The following is an 18212-nucleotide window of genomic DNA, read 5'->3' on the forward strand; positions in this document are numbered from 1 at the left end:
GGAAGATGCCTTGGGAGGATGCCTTGGGAAGAGGAGGAACCCACTGTTCCCACGCATTATGTTCCCATAATCTAAAGGTTATTTGGGATGATCCCATAAATGTGCCTGCTACAGCTTTTGGAATATCTCTTGGGATTGGCCAAACATCCATGGGCACAGCAACAAACAGGTGGGAAATGCTTTCTTGGGGGTCATGTGGGACAAACATATGGTCTAAACCTGGAGCTTTAGCTAAAGTCACCCAAACATTGGTTTTAGGTTGGCCAAAGCAGCTGGAGAACAGCAGGAGAACCAGAGGTGTCTGCAGTGGATGTGACCGGGGGGACCTCGCAGACACGTCCTTGGTGGCTTTGAGAGCAGGACAGTGACACGTGGGGGTCACTCAGCTGCACTGGGTCCTGGAAGGGAGAGCTGAGGAGATCAGGGACAAAAGCAGAACCTCTGGAATTTCCAGAACTGTGACCTGGAGCTCAGCGTTGGGGCAGGAGCAGCCAGGGCTGCCCCGGCTCACTGCAGAGCAACACCTCCTGAAAAACCTCCTGAAAAACCTCCTGAGCACCTCCTGAGCACCTCCTGAGCACCTCCTGAAACACCTCCTGAGCACCTCCTGAACACCTCCTGAGCACCTCCTGAAACACCTCCTGAGCACCTCCTGAGCACCTCCTGAGCACCTCCTGAAACACCTCCTGAGCACCTCCTGAACACCTCCTGAAACACCTCCTGAACACCTCCTGAGCACCTCCTGAACACCTCCTGAAACACCTCCTGAAACACCTCCTGAGCACCTCCTGAGCACCTCCTGAAACACCTCCTGAGCACCTCCTGAAACACCTCCTGAGCACCTCCTGAGCACCTCCTGAAACACCTCCTGAGCACCTCCTGAGCACCTCCTGAACACCTCCTGAACACCTCCTGAGCACCTCCTGAACACCTCCTGAACACCTCCTGAAACACCTCCTGAGCACCTCCTGAACACCTCCTGAAACACCTCCTGAAACACCTCCTGAAACACCTCCTGAACACCTCCTGAACACCTCCTGAATACCTCCTGAACACCTCCTGAACACCTCCTGAACACCTCCGTCTGAGCTCAGCTGGAGTGAAAATGGAATAAAAACGGGGTCAGGGTTTCCCCAGCAGCACTGGGACCTTGAGGGTGGCACTTCAGCGTGGACGTGGCACCCGTGGGGCACTGGTGGCCTTGGCAGTGCTGGAGAACAGCAGGACTCACCAGGCTCGGAGATCTTCTCCAGCCTCAGTGACTTTGTGGTTCTGTAACTCTGCGACTCCACGACTGCAGCACAGACCCCTGGAATGTCCTGGCTTGGCAGGGACCCACGGGGACCATGGAGTCCAACTGCTGCCCCTGCCCACACCCCCAAATCCCACCCGGGCACCCCTGGCAGCGCTGGCCAAACCCTCCTGGGGCTCTGCCAGCCTCGGGGTCTGTGCCATTCCCTGGGATCTGGGCAGTGCCAGCCTGGGGTCTGTGCCATTCCCTGGGCACCTAGGCAGTGCCACCCTGGGGTCTGTGCCATTCCCTGGGACCTGGGCAGTGCCAGCCTGGGGTCTGTGCCATTCCCTGGGATCTGGGCAGTGCCACCCTGGGGTCTGTGCCATTCCCTGGGACCTGGGCAGTGCCAGCCTCGGGGCCGTGCCATTCCCTGGGATCTGGGCAGCGCCAGCCTGGGGTCTGTGCTTGTTCCCTGGGATCTGGGCAGCGCCAGCCTGGGGTCTGTGCCATTCCCTGGGATCTGGGCAGTGCCAGCCTGGGGTCTGTGCTTGTTCCCTGGGATCTGGGCAGCGCCAGCCTGGGGTCTGTGCCATTCCCTGGGATCTGGGCAGTGCCAGCACTGGGGAAGATCCCTTCCTGCTCTCCAGCCAACCCTCCCCAACACCATGGCAGCAGGAGGTGGCTTGGGCCATCAGGGCACCCTGGGGAGCCCCGGGAGGACGGGGTGGTGCTGCTGCCTGTGTCCCCTCCAGGGAGCCCCTGCCCTGGGCAGGACAGGGACAGGACAGGGACAGGGACAGGGACAGGGACAGGGACAGGGACAGGGACAGGGACAGGGACAAGGATGGGGACAGGGATGGGACAGGGACAGGACAGAGCAGGGACAGGGACAGGGCAGGACAGGGACAGGGACAGGACAGGGACAGGGACAGGGACAGGGCAGGGACAGGGACAGGGCAGGGACAGGGACAGGGACAAGACAGGGACAGGACAGGGACAGGGAAGGGACAGGGACAGGGATGGGACAGGACAGGGACAGGGATGGGGACAGGGATGGGACAGGGAAGGAACAGGGGCAGGGACAGGGAAGGGACAGGGACAGGGCAGGACAGGACAGGACAGGACAGGACAGGACATGGCAGGACAGGACATGGCAGGACAGGACATGGCAGGACGTGGCAGGACAGGACATGGCAGGACAGGACATGGCAGGACAGGACATGGCAGGACAGGACATGGCAGAGCAGGGACAGGGCAGGACAGGACATGGCAGGACAGGACATGGCAGGACAGGGACAGGGCAGGACAGGACATGGCAGGACAGGACATGGCAGGACAGGACAGGGCAGAGCAGGGACAGGGCAGGACAGGACATGGCAGGACGTGGCAGGACAGGCCGGGAGCTGCAGCCCCGCTGCTTCCCCCCCTCCCACGCTGCAGGAGTCGCCTGCTCCCGCCGCTCCCCCTGGGACACGAGGTGTGAGATGCTCTGGCTGCCATCAGCTGAGGATCACTCATGCTCCTCCTCATCTCCACAAGCACACGGCTGCAGACACTTCTGGGGAGCCTGCCCTGGTCTCTGCAGCTCGGTTCCGTGTCCCTCCCGCTCCCTGGGGACCCCACGGCTTTGGAAGCCCCTGGCACGGCTGGAGGCCGGGGATGGACCCCGGGGACGCTGGAGCTGTGTCGGGGGTTGGGATGGAGACCAGGAAAGCTTTGGACAATGCCCTCAGGCACAGGCTGGCATTGTTGGGGTGGCCTGGGCAGGGCCAGGAGCTGCGCTCCACGGGCCCTGTGGGTCTGACTCGGGTTATTGCACAAGTCTGTGCTTCGACAACACTTGCTGTGCCCTGGAAAGCAAAACCTCTGGGCAGAGGTTTGTTCTCCACGTTTGAGCCTTGGGGCAGAGCTGAGGTGATTTATGGGGGAGCTGGTGGCCCTGCCAGGGCCCTGCTGGTGCTGGGTCACCCACAGACAACTTTATTAACTCCCAGCTGCTGCTGCTGCCGGCACACGGGGCTGGCAGGGCATTTAGTGCTGGCCACTGAAACAGCCCCATCCATCCCAGGAGGCTCCAGGGTGACAGAGCCTCGAGGGAGAGACATTTGTGGGAATTTGGGCCCAGCAGGGAGCAGGAGCAGACACAGGACACTTCCCTTCCTCAGCAGCAGAGACAGCCCAGAAACCGAACCACAGGACCCTCCACCTTGCAAAGGGCAGCCAGAGTCCAGCCTGGGACTGCTCCCATTTGCCACCAGCCCCGGGCACTGAGCTCCTCCTTCCTTAGACTCCTCCAGGGATGGGAACTGAGAGCCCCTCTCAGAGCCTGGCAGCGTGTCCATGGAGAAATCTCTGCTGGAAGCGGGCTGCTGGAGCAGCCGTGCTCCCAGCCCTGCTGCTGCCGAGGCTGCAGGGCCAGGAGACACTTCCCTGGGACCTGCCCCGGCCCCAGAGGGGCGTTCAGCTCCCCTGGCATGGGGAAGAGGCACAGAGGAGTAATTATCTGTTTTCCACACCGTTGTTTAACAACAAGGGATGGAATTGGCCTCCTGCACAGTTATTGAGACATGATTGCATCATCTGATGGGGAGTCACGGCAGAGGGCTCACCTGCTGCCCAGGCGCTGCAGGGCTAAGCAGGAATTTGGGGATGCTCACTCCAAAAACCTGCTCGGGCTTGTGGCTGTGTCATTAAGATCATCACCCAGCACTGCCCAGGCCAGCGATGGTGGCTATGAAAGTGATTTTTCATTGAGAACGTGCACACACGGCCTCACATTGCAGACAACAACAGAAAACAAACCTAGTTTTAGGAGAAATAACGGTTAATAGAATAGCAGTTTTAACAGAAGACAGATCTAAGGACAAAGCTTCAGCCCGTGGCTTCCAGCTCTGCTCCTGGCACGCCTGGCTCAGCCCTCACCTGAGTGCAGCTCCTTCACCAGCGAGGACATGGTGTTGGTGATGGAGTCAGCTGCCACCAGCAGGTCGTTGCGGAGGTTCCTCCTCGTACCTGGCAGGGGCAGGCTCGGGTCAGGAGGGGCTGCAGTGCCACTGCCCTGCGGCCCCTGTCCCCCCAGCCTCAGTGTCCCCACCTGGGCTGGCTCCCCAGGCAGGGCCATGGGGATGGGGACTCACCCTGGAGCTCTGCCCCGTGCCCTGCTCCCCCTGTGGCAGTGGCAGTGGCAGTGACAGTGGCAGTGACAGTGACAGTGGCAGTGGCACCCCCTGCCCACTCCCCCCATGGGCACAGCCACCCTCGGTGCTGCTGAGCTCCAGGTGGGACCCCAGGCTGTTGGAATTCCCTTCCCGCATGGCTGGAGGAAGGAATCCTCTTCCTCAGGGCTCTGTGCTGGCCCCGGTGACCCCGAGCTGCCTGGCCACTCCCTGGCCACTCCAGCCCTGCTGGACAGCAGCACCAGTGGCCACCAGGAGCCCGGGCACACGAGTGGCACAGGGCTGCGTGGAGGACGATGCTCCCGAAGGCCACCAGCCCTCGGATCAGGGATGTGCCCGTCCCTGGGAGGGCTCAAGGCCGGGCTGGAGCAGCCTGGGGTAGTGTCCCCGCTGTGGAGCATCTGGATCATGTCACCAGGCCCACCCAGACATCTCCTGGCTGGGACACCTGGTTATTTCATTAAGTGAAAAAATCGACCTTTCATTCTGTTTCCTGCGCTCGCCACTGGCCCCGGCTTTGCCTGACTTGTGTGATTAATATCAAATACACTAAATAGCACTAATTGTGCAGACTGCCCTTCCGGAAGGATCCTTCCAGGAACGGCTGCAGGGTCTGCTCAGCAGGTTTGCCTCCTGCAAGAGAAGCAGCCCCGCCGTGGCTGTCTCGGGGGGAACTGCCCCTTGCTGTGGGCAGTGCTGGACCCCAGGATTCCCCAGGGGCTCCTTTCTTCTCTTCCAAGGTGGCCAACAGCAGAACGGATTTTCTAATTACACGGTGGCCTCTGTATGTGAGCATTCCACCCAGAAACCATCAGGGTGTTTTATTCTAAACCTGCCACCGTCCCAGTGCCAGTCGTGGTAATCCCCTACTGAGTGAGAGATCAGGAAATCACCTAAGGAGGAAACTTCTCTAATCTCAAGATGGTAAAACCAGATCTCTGGAATTCAGTTCTTCAAAGATTTCCTGCTCCAGAACTCCCCCCACGAATGGGGCAGCTCGTGGAGGGAGGAAAATGGAGCCCTTGGTGTCCCTGTGTCCTCTCCCCAGCGAGAGGTGGAACCATCTCATTTTTCAGTGTCTGGTGGATATGCAAAAGTCAGAAGGATCTTTGAGATGTTTCTGGTGAAGAAGAATCAGTGTGCTGAGGGGTGCCTGTGGGTTTGCTTTGGTCCCCACCGACCCCTGGCTCCTTGCAACACAGGTCTGGGATGCTGCCAGGTGTTAAAACCTGGGAAAACCACAAGGTTTCACAAAGAGGGATCTCAGCAGGCCCTGAGGAAGGGCAGTCCTTAGGGAGAGGCAGCAAGGAGCCGTTGGTGGTGTAAATTCCTTCCGAGAACATCATCCTCACAGAAATTAACTTCATTCAGCTCAAAAGATTCAAAATGTGCCCCCAGCTTTGGTCCAGGGCACAGGAAAGGGGTTTGTGATGTCTGCCTTGGCATGGTGAGTTCCGTGTGTGTTGTACCTGGGACCAGGGAATGGTTTGGGTGGGAAGGACCTTAAAGATCCCCTGATTCCAGAACCTCCCAGGTCACCTCCACTGTCCCAGGGTGTCCCAGTGCCCAGCCTGGCCTTGGGCACTGCCAGGGACCCAGGGTGGGCACCCTGTGCCAGGGCCTGCCCACCCTGCCAGGGAACAATTCCCAATTCCCAATCTCCCACCCAGCCCTGCCCTCTGGCACTGGGAGCCATTCCCTGGCTCCTGTCCCTCCATCCTTGTCCCCAGTCCCTCTGCAGCTCTCCTGGAGCCCCTTTGGCCCTGGAGGTGGCTCCAGGATCTCCCCAAGCTCCGTTTTCCCCTTTCACCCCTGGATCTGCACCCACAGGATTTCTCTGTGGGAATCACAAGCCCAGCCCAGAACCAGCCCAGCCAGTGGGGTTGGGGCCACAGGATCCCAACTGGTTTGGGTGGGAAGGGACCCCAGAGCCACCCAGTGCCACCCCTGACACGACAGGGACACCTCCACTGTCCCAGGGTGTCCCAGTGTCCAGCCTGGCCTTGGGCACTGCCAGGGATCCAGGGTGGGCACCCTGTGCCAGGGCTGCCCACCTCCCCAGGGCACAATTCCCACCCCACGCCCTCTCTGCCCGCCCGCCCTCGCCGGGTCACCTTGTCCGAAGGGCTCGAGCGCGTCGGCCCCGGGTCCGGCGGGCGCGTCGGGGGCGCCGTGCGTGGGCGTGGAGCCGGCCGAGGCCGAGCGCGCGGGCACGGCGGGGCGGCCGTGCGTGGGCGAGGGCTGCGCCGAGCCCGCGGCCTGCGCCTGCGGGGAGAGGAGAGCCGTGGCTCGGGAATGGCCTGTGGGCTTCAGGGCATGGCTATAACAGAGACCCTGGCTCGGGAATGGCCTGTGGGATGGGGTTTGGCTATAACAGAGACCCTGGCTCGGGAATGGCCTGTGGGCTTCAGGGCATGGCTATAACAGAGACCCTGGCTCGGGAATGGCCTGTGGGATGGGGTTTGGCTATAACAGAGAGACCCTGGCTCGGGAATGGCCTGTGGGCTTCAGGGCATGGCTATAACAGAGACCCTGGCTCGGGAATGGCCTGTGGGATGGGGTTTGGCTATAACAGAGACCCTGGCTCGGGAATGGCCTGTGGGATGGGGTTTGGCTATAACAGAGAGACCCTGGCTCGGGAATGGCCTGTGGGCTTCAGGGCATGGCTATAACAGAGACCCTGGCTCGGGAATGGCCTGTGGGATGGGGTTTGGCTATAACAGAGAGCCCCTGGCTAGGGAATGGCCTGTGGGCTTCAGGGCATGGCTATAACAGAGACCCTGGCTCGGGAATGGTCTGTGGGCTTCAGGGCATGGCCATAACAGAGACCCTGGCTCAGGAATGGTCTGTGGGCTTCAGGGCATGGCTATAACAGAGAGCCCGTGGCTAGGGAATGGCCTGTGGGCTTCAGGGCATGGCTATAACAGAGACCCTGGCTAGGGAATGGCCTGTGGGATGGGGTTTGGCTATAACAGAGAGACCCTGGCTCGGGAATGGCCTGTGGGATGGGGTTTGGCTATAACAGAGACCCTGGCTCGGGAATGGCCTGTGGGATGGGGTTTGGCTATAACAGAGACCCTGGCTAGGGAATGGCCTGTGGGATGGGGTTTGGCTATAACAGAGAGACCCTGGCTCGGGAATGGCCTGTGGGATGGGGTTTGGCTATAACAGAGACCCTGGCTCGGGAATGGCCTGTGGGATGGGGTTTGGCTATAACAGAGAGACCCTGGCTCGGGAATGGCCTGTGGGATGGGGTTTGGCTAGCAAGAGCCCTGCTCAGACAGACACACAGACAGACAGACACAGGGATGGGATGGGATGGGATGGGATGGGATGGGATAGGATGGGATGGGATGGGATGGGATGGGATGGGATGGGTTATTATGGGATGGGATGGATGGGATGGGATGGGATGGATGGGATGGATGGGATGGATTATGATGGAATGGGCTGGGATGGGATGGGTTATTATGGGATGGGATGGATGGGATGGGTTATTATGGGATGGATGGGATGGGTTATTATGGGATGGGATGTGTTGTTATGGGATGTGTTGCACGAGTGGGGGCTGCTGTGGGAGGTGCCGGCACGGCGGGCGCAGAACTTCATTAACTTATTTTTAAATTTTGATGTATCTTACGTGTTTTTATCTATTTTTATCTGTTTTGAGATGTTTTTAATAAAATCACATGCTTTGCATGTTTTTTGCAAGCATTTAGATATTCACATATTATATATGTAGACATTTACATATTTATTTATAAAGTTTTATAGATTTACATATTACTTATATATTTATATAATGTATATTTCTATATTACACATGTAATATACATATATATATACTATATCTAAATATAATTATATTTATATAAATTTGAGATGCATATATTTATATATTACAGCTATAATACATTTAGTATTTATAAACTATATATTTAATATTTGATAAATTATATATAATATATAAATATATAAAATTTATATTAAAAATATATAAATTTTATAAACAAACATATAAACTTATATATATATATTGATATATTAAAAATTATATATACATTTTATATAAATATAGATGTTTATATGATATACTGATATTTAAATTAATATAAAAAAATATAATATATATATTTAAAAATATAATACATATAATAATTATGTATATATGATATGTGTATAATTATATATATTAGAATCTATTAAATATATTTTATTATGTAATTATATATGTTGCAAGTAATATGGCATATATGATATATGATATATTTTATATAACATATTTATATATGTTATATAAAGTAAATGTCTATATTTTATATATTATGCATATTTATATGTAAATGTATATGTTTTTTATTTATATATGTATTTTTAGATATATAAATTTATCTATTACATATATATTGATATATTTGTATATTACATATGTAGGTATTTATTGTATTACATATGTGGATATTTTATGTATTTTAAGATATTTTTTAGTTCTCACACTTGTATATTTTAGATATATCCATATGATTGGACTCATTGCTGAAAGAGTGAATTTTTACATCTCATTTCGCATTCTCCCAGCCCAGCCATTCCTGCCGTGCCACCCCAGAGCCTGAGGAGCAGCCGAGGTGACAGTGCTGTCCCCAGCGCCGGCGGTGTCCCCTCAGTGCGGAGGGAGGGACAGCCCAGGGCTCTGCAGAGCCCCAAACACCAAATCCCAAATCCCAAAATCCCAAAACCTCAAACCCCAAAACCCCAAAACCCAACACCCCAAACCCCAAACCCCAAACCCCAAACCCCAAACCCCAAAACCCGAACACCCCTCCTGAGGTCCCACCCAGCCCTGCCCTCTGGCACTGGGAGCCATTCCCTGGCTCCTGTCCCTCCATCCTTGTCCCCAGTCCCTCTGCAGCTCTCCTGGAGCCCCTCCAGGCCCTGCCAGGGGCTCTGAGCTCTCCCTGGATCCTTCTCCTCTCCAGGTGAGCCCCCCCAGCTCTGCCTGGATCCTTCTCCTCTCCAGGTGAGCCCCCCCAGCTCTCCCTGGATCCTTCTCCTCTCCAGGTGAGCCCCCCCAGCTCTGCCTGGATCCTTCTCCTCTCCAGGTGAGCCCCCCCAGCTCTCCCTGGATCCTTCTCCTCTCCAGGTGAGCCCCCCCAGCTCTGCCTGGATCCTTCTCCTCTCCAGGTGAGCCCCCCCAGCTCTCCCTGGATCCTTCTCCTCTCCAGGTGAGCCCCCCCAGCTCTCCCTGGATCCTTCTCCTCTCCAGGTGAGCCCCCCCAGCTCTGCCTGGATCCTTCTCCTCTCCAGGTGAGCCCCCCCAGCTCTCCCTGGATCCTTCTCCTCTCCAGGTGAGCCCCCAGGTGTCCCAGCCTGTCCCGCTGCTCCCGGCCCCGCTGTCCCTGTCACTGCTGCCACATTTCAGCGCCGTTCAGAGGTACCAGTGACGATTCCTCCCGGTAACGGGGACAGGGGGCCGGGAGCTGCCCCGGTGCCACTCCCGGGGTCTCTGCCTCTGCTCTGAGCCTTTTGTGAGCCCCGGTTTGCTCCCGGTGACGTGCGGCTGTTACCGGGGCAGCACGGCCCGGGAGCGGGGACACTGCGGTGACACTGCCAGGACCTGTGCACGGTGACACTGCCAGGACCCGTGCACGGTGACACTGCCAGGACCCGTGCAGGGTGACACTGCCGGGACCCGTGCAGGGTGACACTGCCAGGATCTGTGCACGGTGACACTGCCAGGATCTGTGCACGGTGACACTGCCGGGACCCGTGCACGGTGACACTGCCTGGACCCGTGCACGGTGACACTGCCGGGACCCGTGCAGGGTGACACTGCCGGGACCCGTGCAGGGTGACACTGCCAGGATCTGTGCACGGTGACACTGCCAGGATCTGTGCACGGTGACACTGCCGGGACCCGTGCAGGGTGACACTGCCAGGATCCGTGCACGGTGACACTGTCAGGACCCGTGCACGGTGACACTGCCAGGACCCGTGCACGGTGACACAGCAAGGACCCATGCACGGTGACACTGCCAGGACCCGTGCACGGTGACACAGCAAGGACCCATGCACGGTGACACTGCCAGGACCTGTGCACAGTGACACTGCCAGGACCCGTGCACAGTGACACTGCCAGGACCTGTGCACGGTGACACTGCCGGGACCCGTGCAGGGTGACACTGCCGGGACCCGTGCACGGTGACACTGCCAGGATCTGTGCACGGTGACACTGCCGGGACCTGTACACAGTGGCACTGCCAGCACCTCTCACAGTGGTGACACCCCTGGCTTCCTGCACAGCAGAGACACTGCCAGCACCCCAAGGAAGGTGACACCCCACACCGCAGACACGGTGACTGCCTAAATCTCAGACATGGTGACACTGCCAGCATCCCAGTCACAGTGACACTGCCAAAATCTCAGACATGGTGATACCCCAGCACCCTAGACAAGGTGACACCATCAACATCCCAGACACAGTGACACTGCCAGCATCACAGGCGTAGTGACGCTGCCAACACCCAGACACAGTGACACCCCAGTACCCCCGACATGGTATCACCATCAACATCCCAGACACCATGACACCACCAGCACCCTGTGCAATGGTGACAACCCAGCACCCCAAACAAGGTGACACTGCCAGCACCCCAGACACGGTGACACCACCAGCACCCCAAACAAGGTGACACCCCACACCACAGACACGGTGACACTGCCAGCACCCAGACACAGTGACACCACCAGCACCCCAAACAAGGTGACACCCCACACCACAGACACGGTGACACTGCCAGCACCCAGACACAGTGACACCACCAGCACCCCAAACAAGGTGACACCCCACACCACAGACACGGTGACACCGCAGTGCCCCGTGCTGGTGCCACAGCAGCCCCAGGATTGGCTGCTTTTTGGTGCCCGCAGCTCCAGCCCAGCCCCCTGTCCCCCTGTCCCCCTGTCCCCCTGTCCCCCTGTCTCCCTGTCCCCTGTCCCCCTGTCCCGATGTTGGTGTGAACACGAGGACCCGGCCGTGTGGAAAATTGTCCTTCTGGAGCTGCACTGGTGCCACGTGTCCCTGTGCCAGGGGCTCCAGGGGACACGGCTGCAGGGGGGAGCAGCGCTTCTGCACGGAATTGTCCCCAAAGCTGCGCGTGCCACACGGCAGCGTCCCTTCCCTGCAGCCAACACCGAGTCTGGTCTGCAACACCCACCCCAAAATGCCAAATCAGATCTGCAAGACCCACCCCAAAGCATACCCAAACACCAAATCAGACCTGAAACCCCAAAACGCACCCAAACACCAAATCCGGCCTGCAACACCCATCCCAAAACACCAAATCACACCTGCAACACTCACCCCAAAATGTACCCAAAACACCAAATCCAACCTGCAACACCCACCCCAAAACACCAAATCACACCTGCAACACCCACCCCAAAACGCACCCAAACACCAAACCTGAGCTGAAACCCCAAAACTCACCCAAATGCCAAATCCAACCTGCAACACCCACCCCAAAATGCCAAATCAGATCTGCAACACCCACCCCAAAATGCACCCAAACGCCAAACCTGAGCTGAAACCCGAAAATGCACCCAAACACCAAATCCAACCTGCAACACCCACCCCAAAACACCAAATCACACCTGCAACACCCACCCCAAAACGCACCCAAACGCCAAATCCAGCCTGCAACACCCACCCCAAAACACCAAATCACACCTGCAACACCCACCCCAAAACGCACCCAAACACCAAACCTGAGCTGAAACCCCAAAACTCACCCAAATGCCAAATCCAACCTGCAACACCCACCCCAAAACACACCCAAACACCAAATCCAACCTGCAACACCCACCCCAAAACACCAAATCACACCTGCAACACCCACCCCAAAACACACCCAAACACCAAATCCGGCCTGCAACACCCACCCCAAAATGCACCCAAGCACCAAATCTGACCTGAAACCCCAAACCACCAAATCTAACCTGCAACGCCCACCTCAAACACCAAATCAGACCTGGAGCACCCACCCCAAACACCAAATCAGACCTGGAGCACCCACCCCAAACACCAAATCAGACCTGGAGCACCCACCCCAAACACCAAATCAGACCTGGAGCACCCACCCCAGAGCACGCACAGCAAGGCAGGAGTGTCTGAATTTGCATAAATTCATGGCAAAAGGTGCCCAGGCCTGGAGGGCTCCCAGTGCAGCCCATGGGACACCCCTGGGGACAATGGCACTGCCACCTGTCCCGTGGGCCGGGTTTGGAGGAACCACCAGCCTCCTCCTCTCTTCCTCTCCTCCTCCTCCGCCCCTCAGGGGAGGGAAAGGAGCCCTGGAAGGAGGAGAAGGGGGGGAAGCCGCCCTGACTGCGGCAGCAGCGATGGGCCAGGCCAGAGCGGCCCTTCCCCGGAGCGAGCCGAGCAGGGGGGAGATGTGTCCTGGTTCCAATGTGTCCTGGTTCCAATGTGTCCTGGTTCCAATGTGTCCTGGTTCCAATGTGTCCTGGTTCAAATGTTTGTTTCCTGGTTCCAATGTGTCCTGGTTCCAATGTTTCCTGGTTCAAATGTTTGTTTCCTGGTTCCAATGTTTGTTTCCTGATTCAAATGTTTGTTTTCTGGTTCACATGTTTGTTTCCTGGTTCCAATGTTTCCTAGTTCCAATGTTTGTTTCCTGGTTCAAATGTTTCCTGGTTCCAATGTTTCCTGGTTCCAATGTGTCCTGGTTCCAATGTTTGTTTCCTGGTTCCAATGTGTCCTGGTTCCAATGTTTTCTGGTTCCAATGTTGCCTGGTTCCAATGTTTCCTGGTTCCAATGTTTGTTTCCTGGTTCAAAGGATTATTTCCTTGTTCCAATGTGTCCTGGTTCCAATGTTTCCTGGTTCCAGTGTTTGTTTTCTGGTTCCAATGTTTGTTTTCTGGTTCCAGTGTTTGTTTCCTGGTTCCAATGTTTGTTTTCTGGTTTGGATGTTTCCTGGTTTGAATGTTTTCTGGTTCCAATGTTTCCTGGTGTGAATGTTTGTTTCCTGGTTCAAATGTTTGTTTTCTGGATTGAATGTTTCTGGGTTCAAATGTTTGTTTTCTGGTTTGAATGTTTGTTTCCTGGTGTGAATGTTTCTAGTTTGAATGCTTCTGGTTTGAATGTTTTCTGGCTCACAGCTCGTCCCCCAGGTCTCCTCCTGTGTTCTGGAGCTCAGCACGTCTCCTGTTAGCCCTGGAGACTCTGGGTGGTGGCAGGTGTGAGGGAAGGAAAAGTCACAGAGCTTCTGTGGTTTGGAATCCCAGAACCACTGAGGTGGAAGAGAGCTCCAAGACCAGCAGGTCCCGGCTGTGCCTGGTCCTTGCCACCAGCCCAGGGCACCGAGTGCCACATCCAGCCCTCCCTGCACTTTGCTCTGGGCACTCCAAACCTCCTGGGCAGCCGCTGCCAAGGCCTGAGCACGTCGCAGGTGGAGAGGTGAGACTCAGTTCCTGGAGTCAGATCTCAGGGCTCGCTCTGTGCCCCAAAACATCGGCCTCAGCTGCCAGGGGACAGATCTTACAGTGTGTGACAGCCCAGCCCAGCCCCGCTGACGTGTCCCCACCTTGGGCTGTGCAGATCATGGAATGCCAGCCTGGTTTGGGTGAGGAGCGACCTCAGAGCCCACCCAGTGCCACCCCTGCCATGGCAGGGACATCTTCCGCTGTCCCAGTGCTCCCAATGTCCGAGCTGGCCTTGGGCACTGCCAGGGATCCAGGGGCAGCCCCAGCTGCTCTGGGCACCCTCCTGATCCTGCCAGGGAACAATTCCGAATTCCCAAGGTCCCATCCAGCCCTGTCCCTTGTCCCCCTGTCCCACCACTCCAGGTGTGCTCACTCCTTGGAGCAAGGGACACTGTGACCCCCCAGCTGGCAGTGCCCACTCCCATCAGACCCGGGCAAGAGGAAATGTTTTTGTCACCAAGGTTCCTCTTTGAGTCACCGATCTTCTCCGAGAAAGTGCCCAAAGAGCTGAATGTTCCAGCTGGCTGCGCTGATTTGCATCCCACGGGCAGTGGAGCAGCGGGGCTGGAACGTCCCCCACCCATGGGTGACACGGCTCCTGGAAAACACCGCGGCTGTCCCAGCAGCCCGCGAGGTCTCGGCACATCCTGAGCGGGATGGGGACAGGGACGGGGACAGGACAGGCTGCTCCCCCTCCCCGTGCAGCCCCTGGGGTCACTGAGCCACACGGGGCTCAGAGTGGGATCTGAAAGTTGTGGGTTCAGCGGAGTTCGAACGTCGCCTTCCTAGAAACACCTGCTGGCCCCAGCCCTCGCTCCTGACACCCAGAGCGGTGACAAGGCCACTCCTGGGTGGCCAATGCCACCCTCAGCAGCACTGAGCTCCTGTGGCATCCTCCCACAGACAGCCTGGACCTGTGGAGCATGGAGCCACTGAGGCTGGAGATCCCTCAGACCATGGAGCCCACCCATGCCAGCAGTGCCCACGCCACCGTGTCCCTGTCCCCAAGTGCCACAGGGCCTTGGAACCCCTCCAGGATGGGGAGTCCACCCTGGCTGGGCAGCTGTGCCAGGGCAGGGCAGCCCTTTCCAGGGGGAAGGGGCAGGGCAGGAAAGGAAAAAGGAAAGGAAAAAGGAAAGGAAAAAGGAAAGGAAAAGAAAAAGGAAAGGAAAAAGGAAAGGAAAAGAAAAAGGAAAGGAAAAAGAAAAAGGAAAAAGGAAAGGAAAAAGGAAAGGAAAAGATGTGTGAGCATGCACATCTGGAAAGGTGCTGGGGCAGGAGCAGGCAGATGAGCACAGCTGGATTTCCCTTGTATTTCCCTTCTGCCTCCTCCCCTCCTGCACCACCTTGAGCAGAGATCTGTGGGACAAGGACACTGGAAAAGTGCCGGAGCTCTGGCTGCTGGGAATTTCAGACTTTCTGTGCTGGCAGACTCGGAGCCCCAGGAGAGCTCTGCACGTGGCCTGAGGCCCTGGAGAGGCTTCCAAAATTCCTTGAGAGAGCTGGGATTGTGGGTGTGGAGTTGGTTAGGAGTGTGTGATGGCACAGGGTGGAAAACTCAGAGTTTGGGGTTTTAGAATATAATAATATCTATACAGCTAAGATGGAGGTTTTAGGGCAGTGGCTGCTCCTTCTCCATGGGTTTGGGTGATATTTTGTAACTGAACAGAAAAGCCCACCCTGCAGACTTTGAGTGATTACTTATTGGGTTAAAAGTGAAATTAATTGAGGTGTCATTTCTTAATTGGACAGTTTAGCCCTAAAAGACCTTGCAAGGAAAGCTAGCTGGCCACTTTGTGCCTCGTAGGGGAACGCTGCAGAACTCACAATTTGTCATAGAGATGAGAAACAATAAACACCTGAGTCAGAAGGTGAAATTCTGTCCCAGGAGCTTCCACCCCGACCTGGGCAGAGGCAGAGGAAGCCCAGCCCCAGCAGAGGAGCTGGCCCAGGGAGGGAAGGGACCCAGAGCCCCCGGAGCTCTGCAGAGCGACGTGAAACCAGAGCCAAGCTGACCCAGCTCCAGCTCAGCCCTGCTTGGAACCAGGGAATTTTTCAGGCTGGAGAAGACCTTTGGTTGAGTGCAACCATCGAGTTCATCTGCTTCAAGCAGAAGGTCGAACCAAAGACCCCCACAAGTCCCTGGAGCTCCAGATGCTCCCTGAGGAGCTCAGAAATCCACAGACACCGATTTCACCACAGAACATCCCAGATTGGTTTGGGTGGAAAGGGACCTCGGAGCCACCCAGTGCCACCCCTGCCATGGCAGGGACACCTTCCACTGTCCCAGGGTGTCCCAGTGCCCAGCCTGGCCTGGGCACTGCCAGGGATCAGGGGCAGCCCCTGCTCCACCTCAATACAGAACTTCCTCCCAGGAGCAGCTTAGAGCACGAGGGACCTGGCACACGCGCAAAGCCCAGGGCCAGCAGCTTCCAGAGAAGCAGTCTGGACATCTCCTCACGCCCCAGCTCCTGCAGGAACCAGGACAAGGAGCAGAGAGGAGCAGCTGAACAGGGGCCGTGCCGCTGCCCGCTGGCTGCTGTGCCCAGCAGAGGCTCCTGCCAGGGACCCCGGGACCGGGGCGGTGCTGGGGCTTCCTGGGGCCCATCTCACCCTTCGGAGGGAGGGACAGGCCCTGAGCTCCCCCAGGAGTCCCCAGGTCCAGCCGAGAGCTTTCATCACGCTGGGATAGGCACTGAGCATTTCCCCCGCCCCGACGTGCCGCCCGTGCCAGGGCTGGGGGCACACAGAGCCCAGCCCCGGCCCTGGCACTGCCCTTGGCTCCCTCTGTGGCTCCTCCGGCTCAGCCCTCGGGCTCTCCGTGGGGAAAACCTTCCCTGGCAGTGCCCAGGGCAGGGCCTGGAGCACCCTGGGCGCTGCCGGGTGTCCCTGCCCAGGGAGGTGAGACGTGAGATCCCACCCAAAGCACCGCAGGATTCGCCGGCTCTGAGCACAGAACCAACGCCTGGAGGGCTACAGAAAACTCGGGGTTCCTGGTGGAAACACCACCAGAACTTGTGTCCCTGCAGTTCCTGCTCGGGGCAGAGCGTGCGAGCACAGCGATGGACGGAGCCGCCGCAGAACGCCGTGGAAGGAAACACCGGGGCCACCCCAGCTGGCTCTGCGCCCCAGGGCCTCCTGGCAGAGCTTTCTCCACAGCTCTGGTCCACAGCTCCTCCCCAGAGCCCTCCTGGCAGAGCTTTCTCCTCAGTTCTCCCCAAAATCCTCCTGGCAGAGCTTTCTCCACAGCTCTGGTCCACAGCTCCTCCCCAGAGCCCTCCTGGCAGAGGTTTCTCCAGTTCCTCCTCAGACCCTCCTGGCAGAGGTTTCTCCACAGTTCCTCCCCAGAGCCCTCCTGGCAGAGGTTTCTCCTCAGTTTCTCCTCAGACCCTCCTGGCAGAGGTTTCTCCACAGCTCTGGTCCACAGCTCCTCCTCAGACCCTCCTGGCAGAGGTTTCTCCTCAGTTCCTCCTCAGACCCTCCTGGCAGAGGTTTCTCCACAGTTCCTCCCCAGAGCCCTCCTGGCAGAGGTTTCTCCTCAGTTTCTCCTCAGACCCTCCTGGCAGAGGTTTCTCCACAGCTCTGGTCCACAGCTCCTCCTCAGACCCTCCTGGCAGAGGTTTCTCCTCAGTTTCTCCCCCAAACCCTCCTGGCAGAGGTTTCTCCTCAGTTTCTCCCCCAAACCCTCCTGGCAGAGGTTTCTCCACAGTTCCTCCTCAAAACCCTCCTGGCAGAGGTTTCTCCACAGTTCCTCCCCAGAGCCCTCCTGGCAGAGGTTTCTCCTCAGTTTCTCCTCAGACCCTCCTGGCAGAGGTTTCTCCTCAGTTCTGCCCACAGCTCCTCCTGGCTTCGGGCAGGGTCAGCTTCCCCACCAGCCTCCGTGGGACTTCACAGCACCCCAAAACCGCCGGGCTGGGGAGGGACTAAAGCTCCTCCTGCTCCAAGGCCGCCAGGGCTCCTGGCACGTCCCGGCCCCGAGCAGTGCCAGGACGGAGCAGGCACGGCTCCTCCGAATGCCCCAAGTCCTGGTGGAACCTGCAGCGGCCTGGGCTGGGAAAGGCCCCAGCCCTGAGCTCCCATCCCCAGCCCCGAAATCTGCTCGTGCCTGAGGCCGGGAGCGAGCCCAGCCCCGCGCAGGAAGGCTGAGCAGTAATTAATTCAGGAGGCAGTAATGAACTAGAGAGGAATTTCAATTTGCGCGTCTTTCTCTTCTAACAGAAAACCCTTGGCAGCTGATTCTGGGGAGCAAAAGGAACCTCCAAGCGCGCTGGAAGCTGCTGCGCACGAGGCGGCCGCGGCCCACGCC

The 18212-nt window shown here is 57.4% G+C and overlaps 1 protein-coding gene across 17 annotated transcripts in view; it reads right to left on the reverse strand.

Moving 5' to 3' along the window:
* The window catches only part of DTNB (dystrobrevin beta), a 141939-nt gene that overhangs the window by 9381 nt on the left and 114346 nt on the right, over positions 1-18212 (reverse strand). For all 17 annotated transcript variants that reach the window (XR_014953507.1, XM_085574246.1, XM_085574247.1 and 14 more), the window contains 2 exons: positions 6525-6675; positions 4157-4246 (listed from right to left, as the gene is read on the reverse strand). Coding sequence is in view for 16 of the 17 variants with exons in the window: in XM_085574246.1 (XP_085430372.1) it covers positions 4157-4246; positions 6525-6675 (241 nt within the window). In the remaining variant the exon portion in view is untranslated. The remainder of the gene's footprint in view (positions 1-4156; positions 4247-6524; positions 6676-18212) is intronic.

Source organism: Lonchura striata, chromosome 3, assembly GCF_050655825.1.
Source record: "Lonchura striata isolate lonStrDom1 chromosome 3, ASM5065582v1, whole genome shotgun sequence".
Taxonomy (NCBI): domain Eukaryota; kingdom Metazoa; phylum Chordata; class Aves; order Passeriformes; family Estrildidae; genus Lonchura; species Lonchura striata.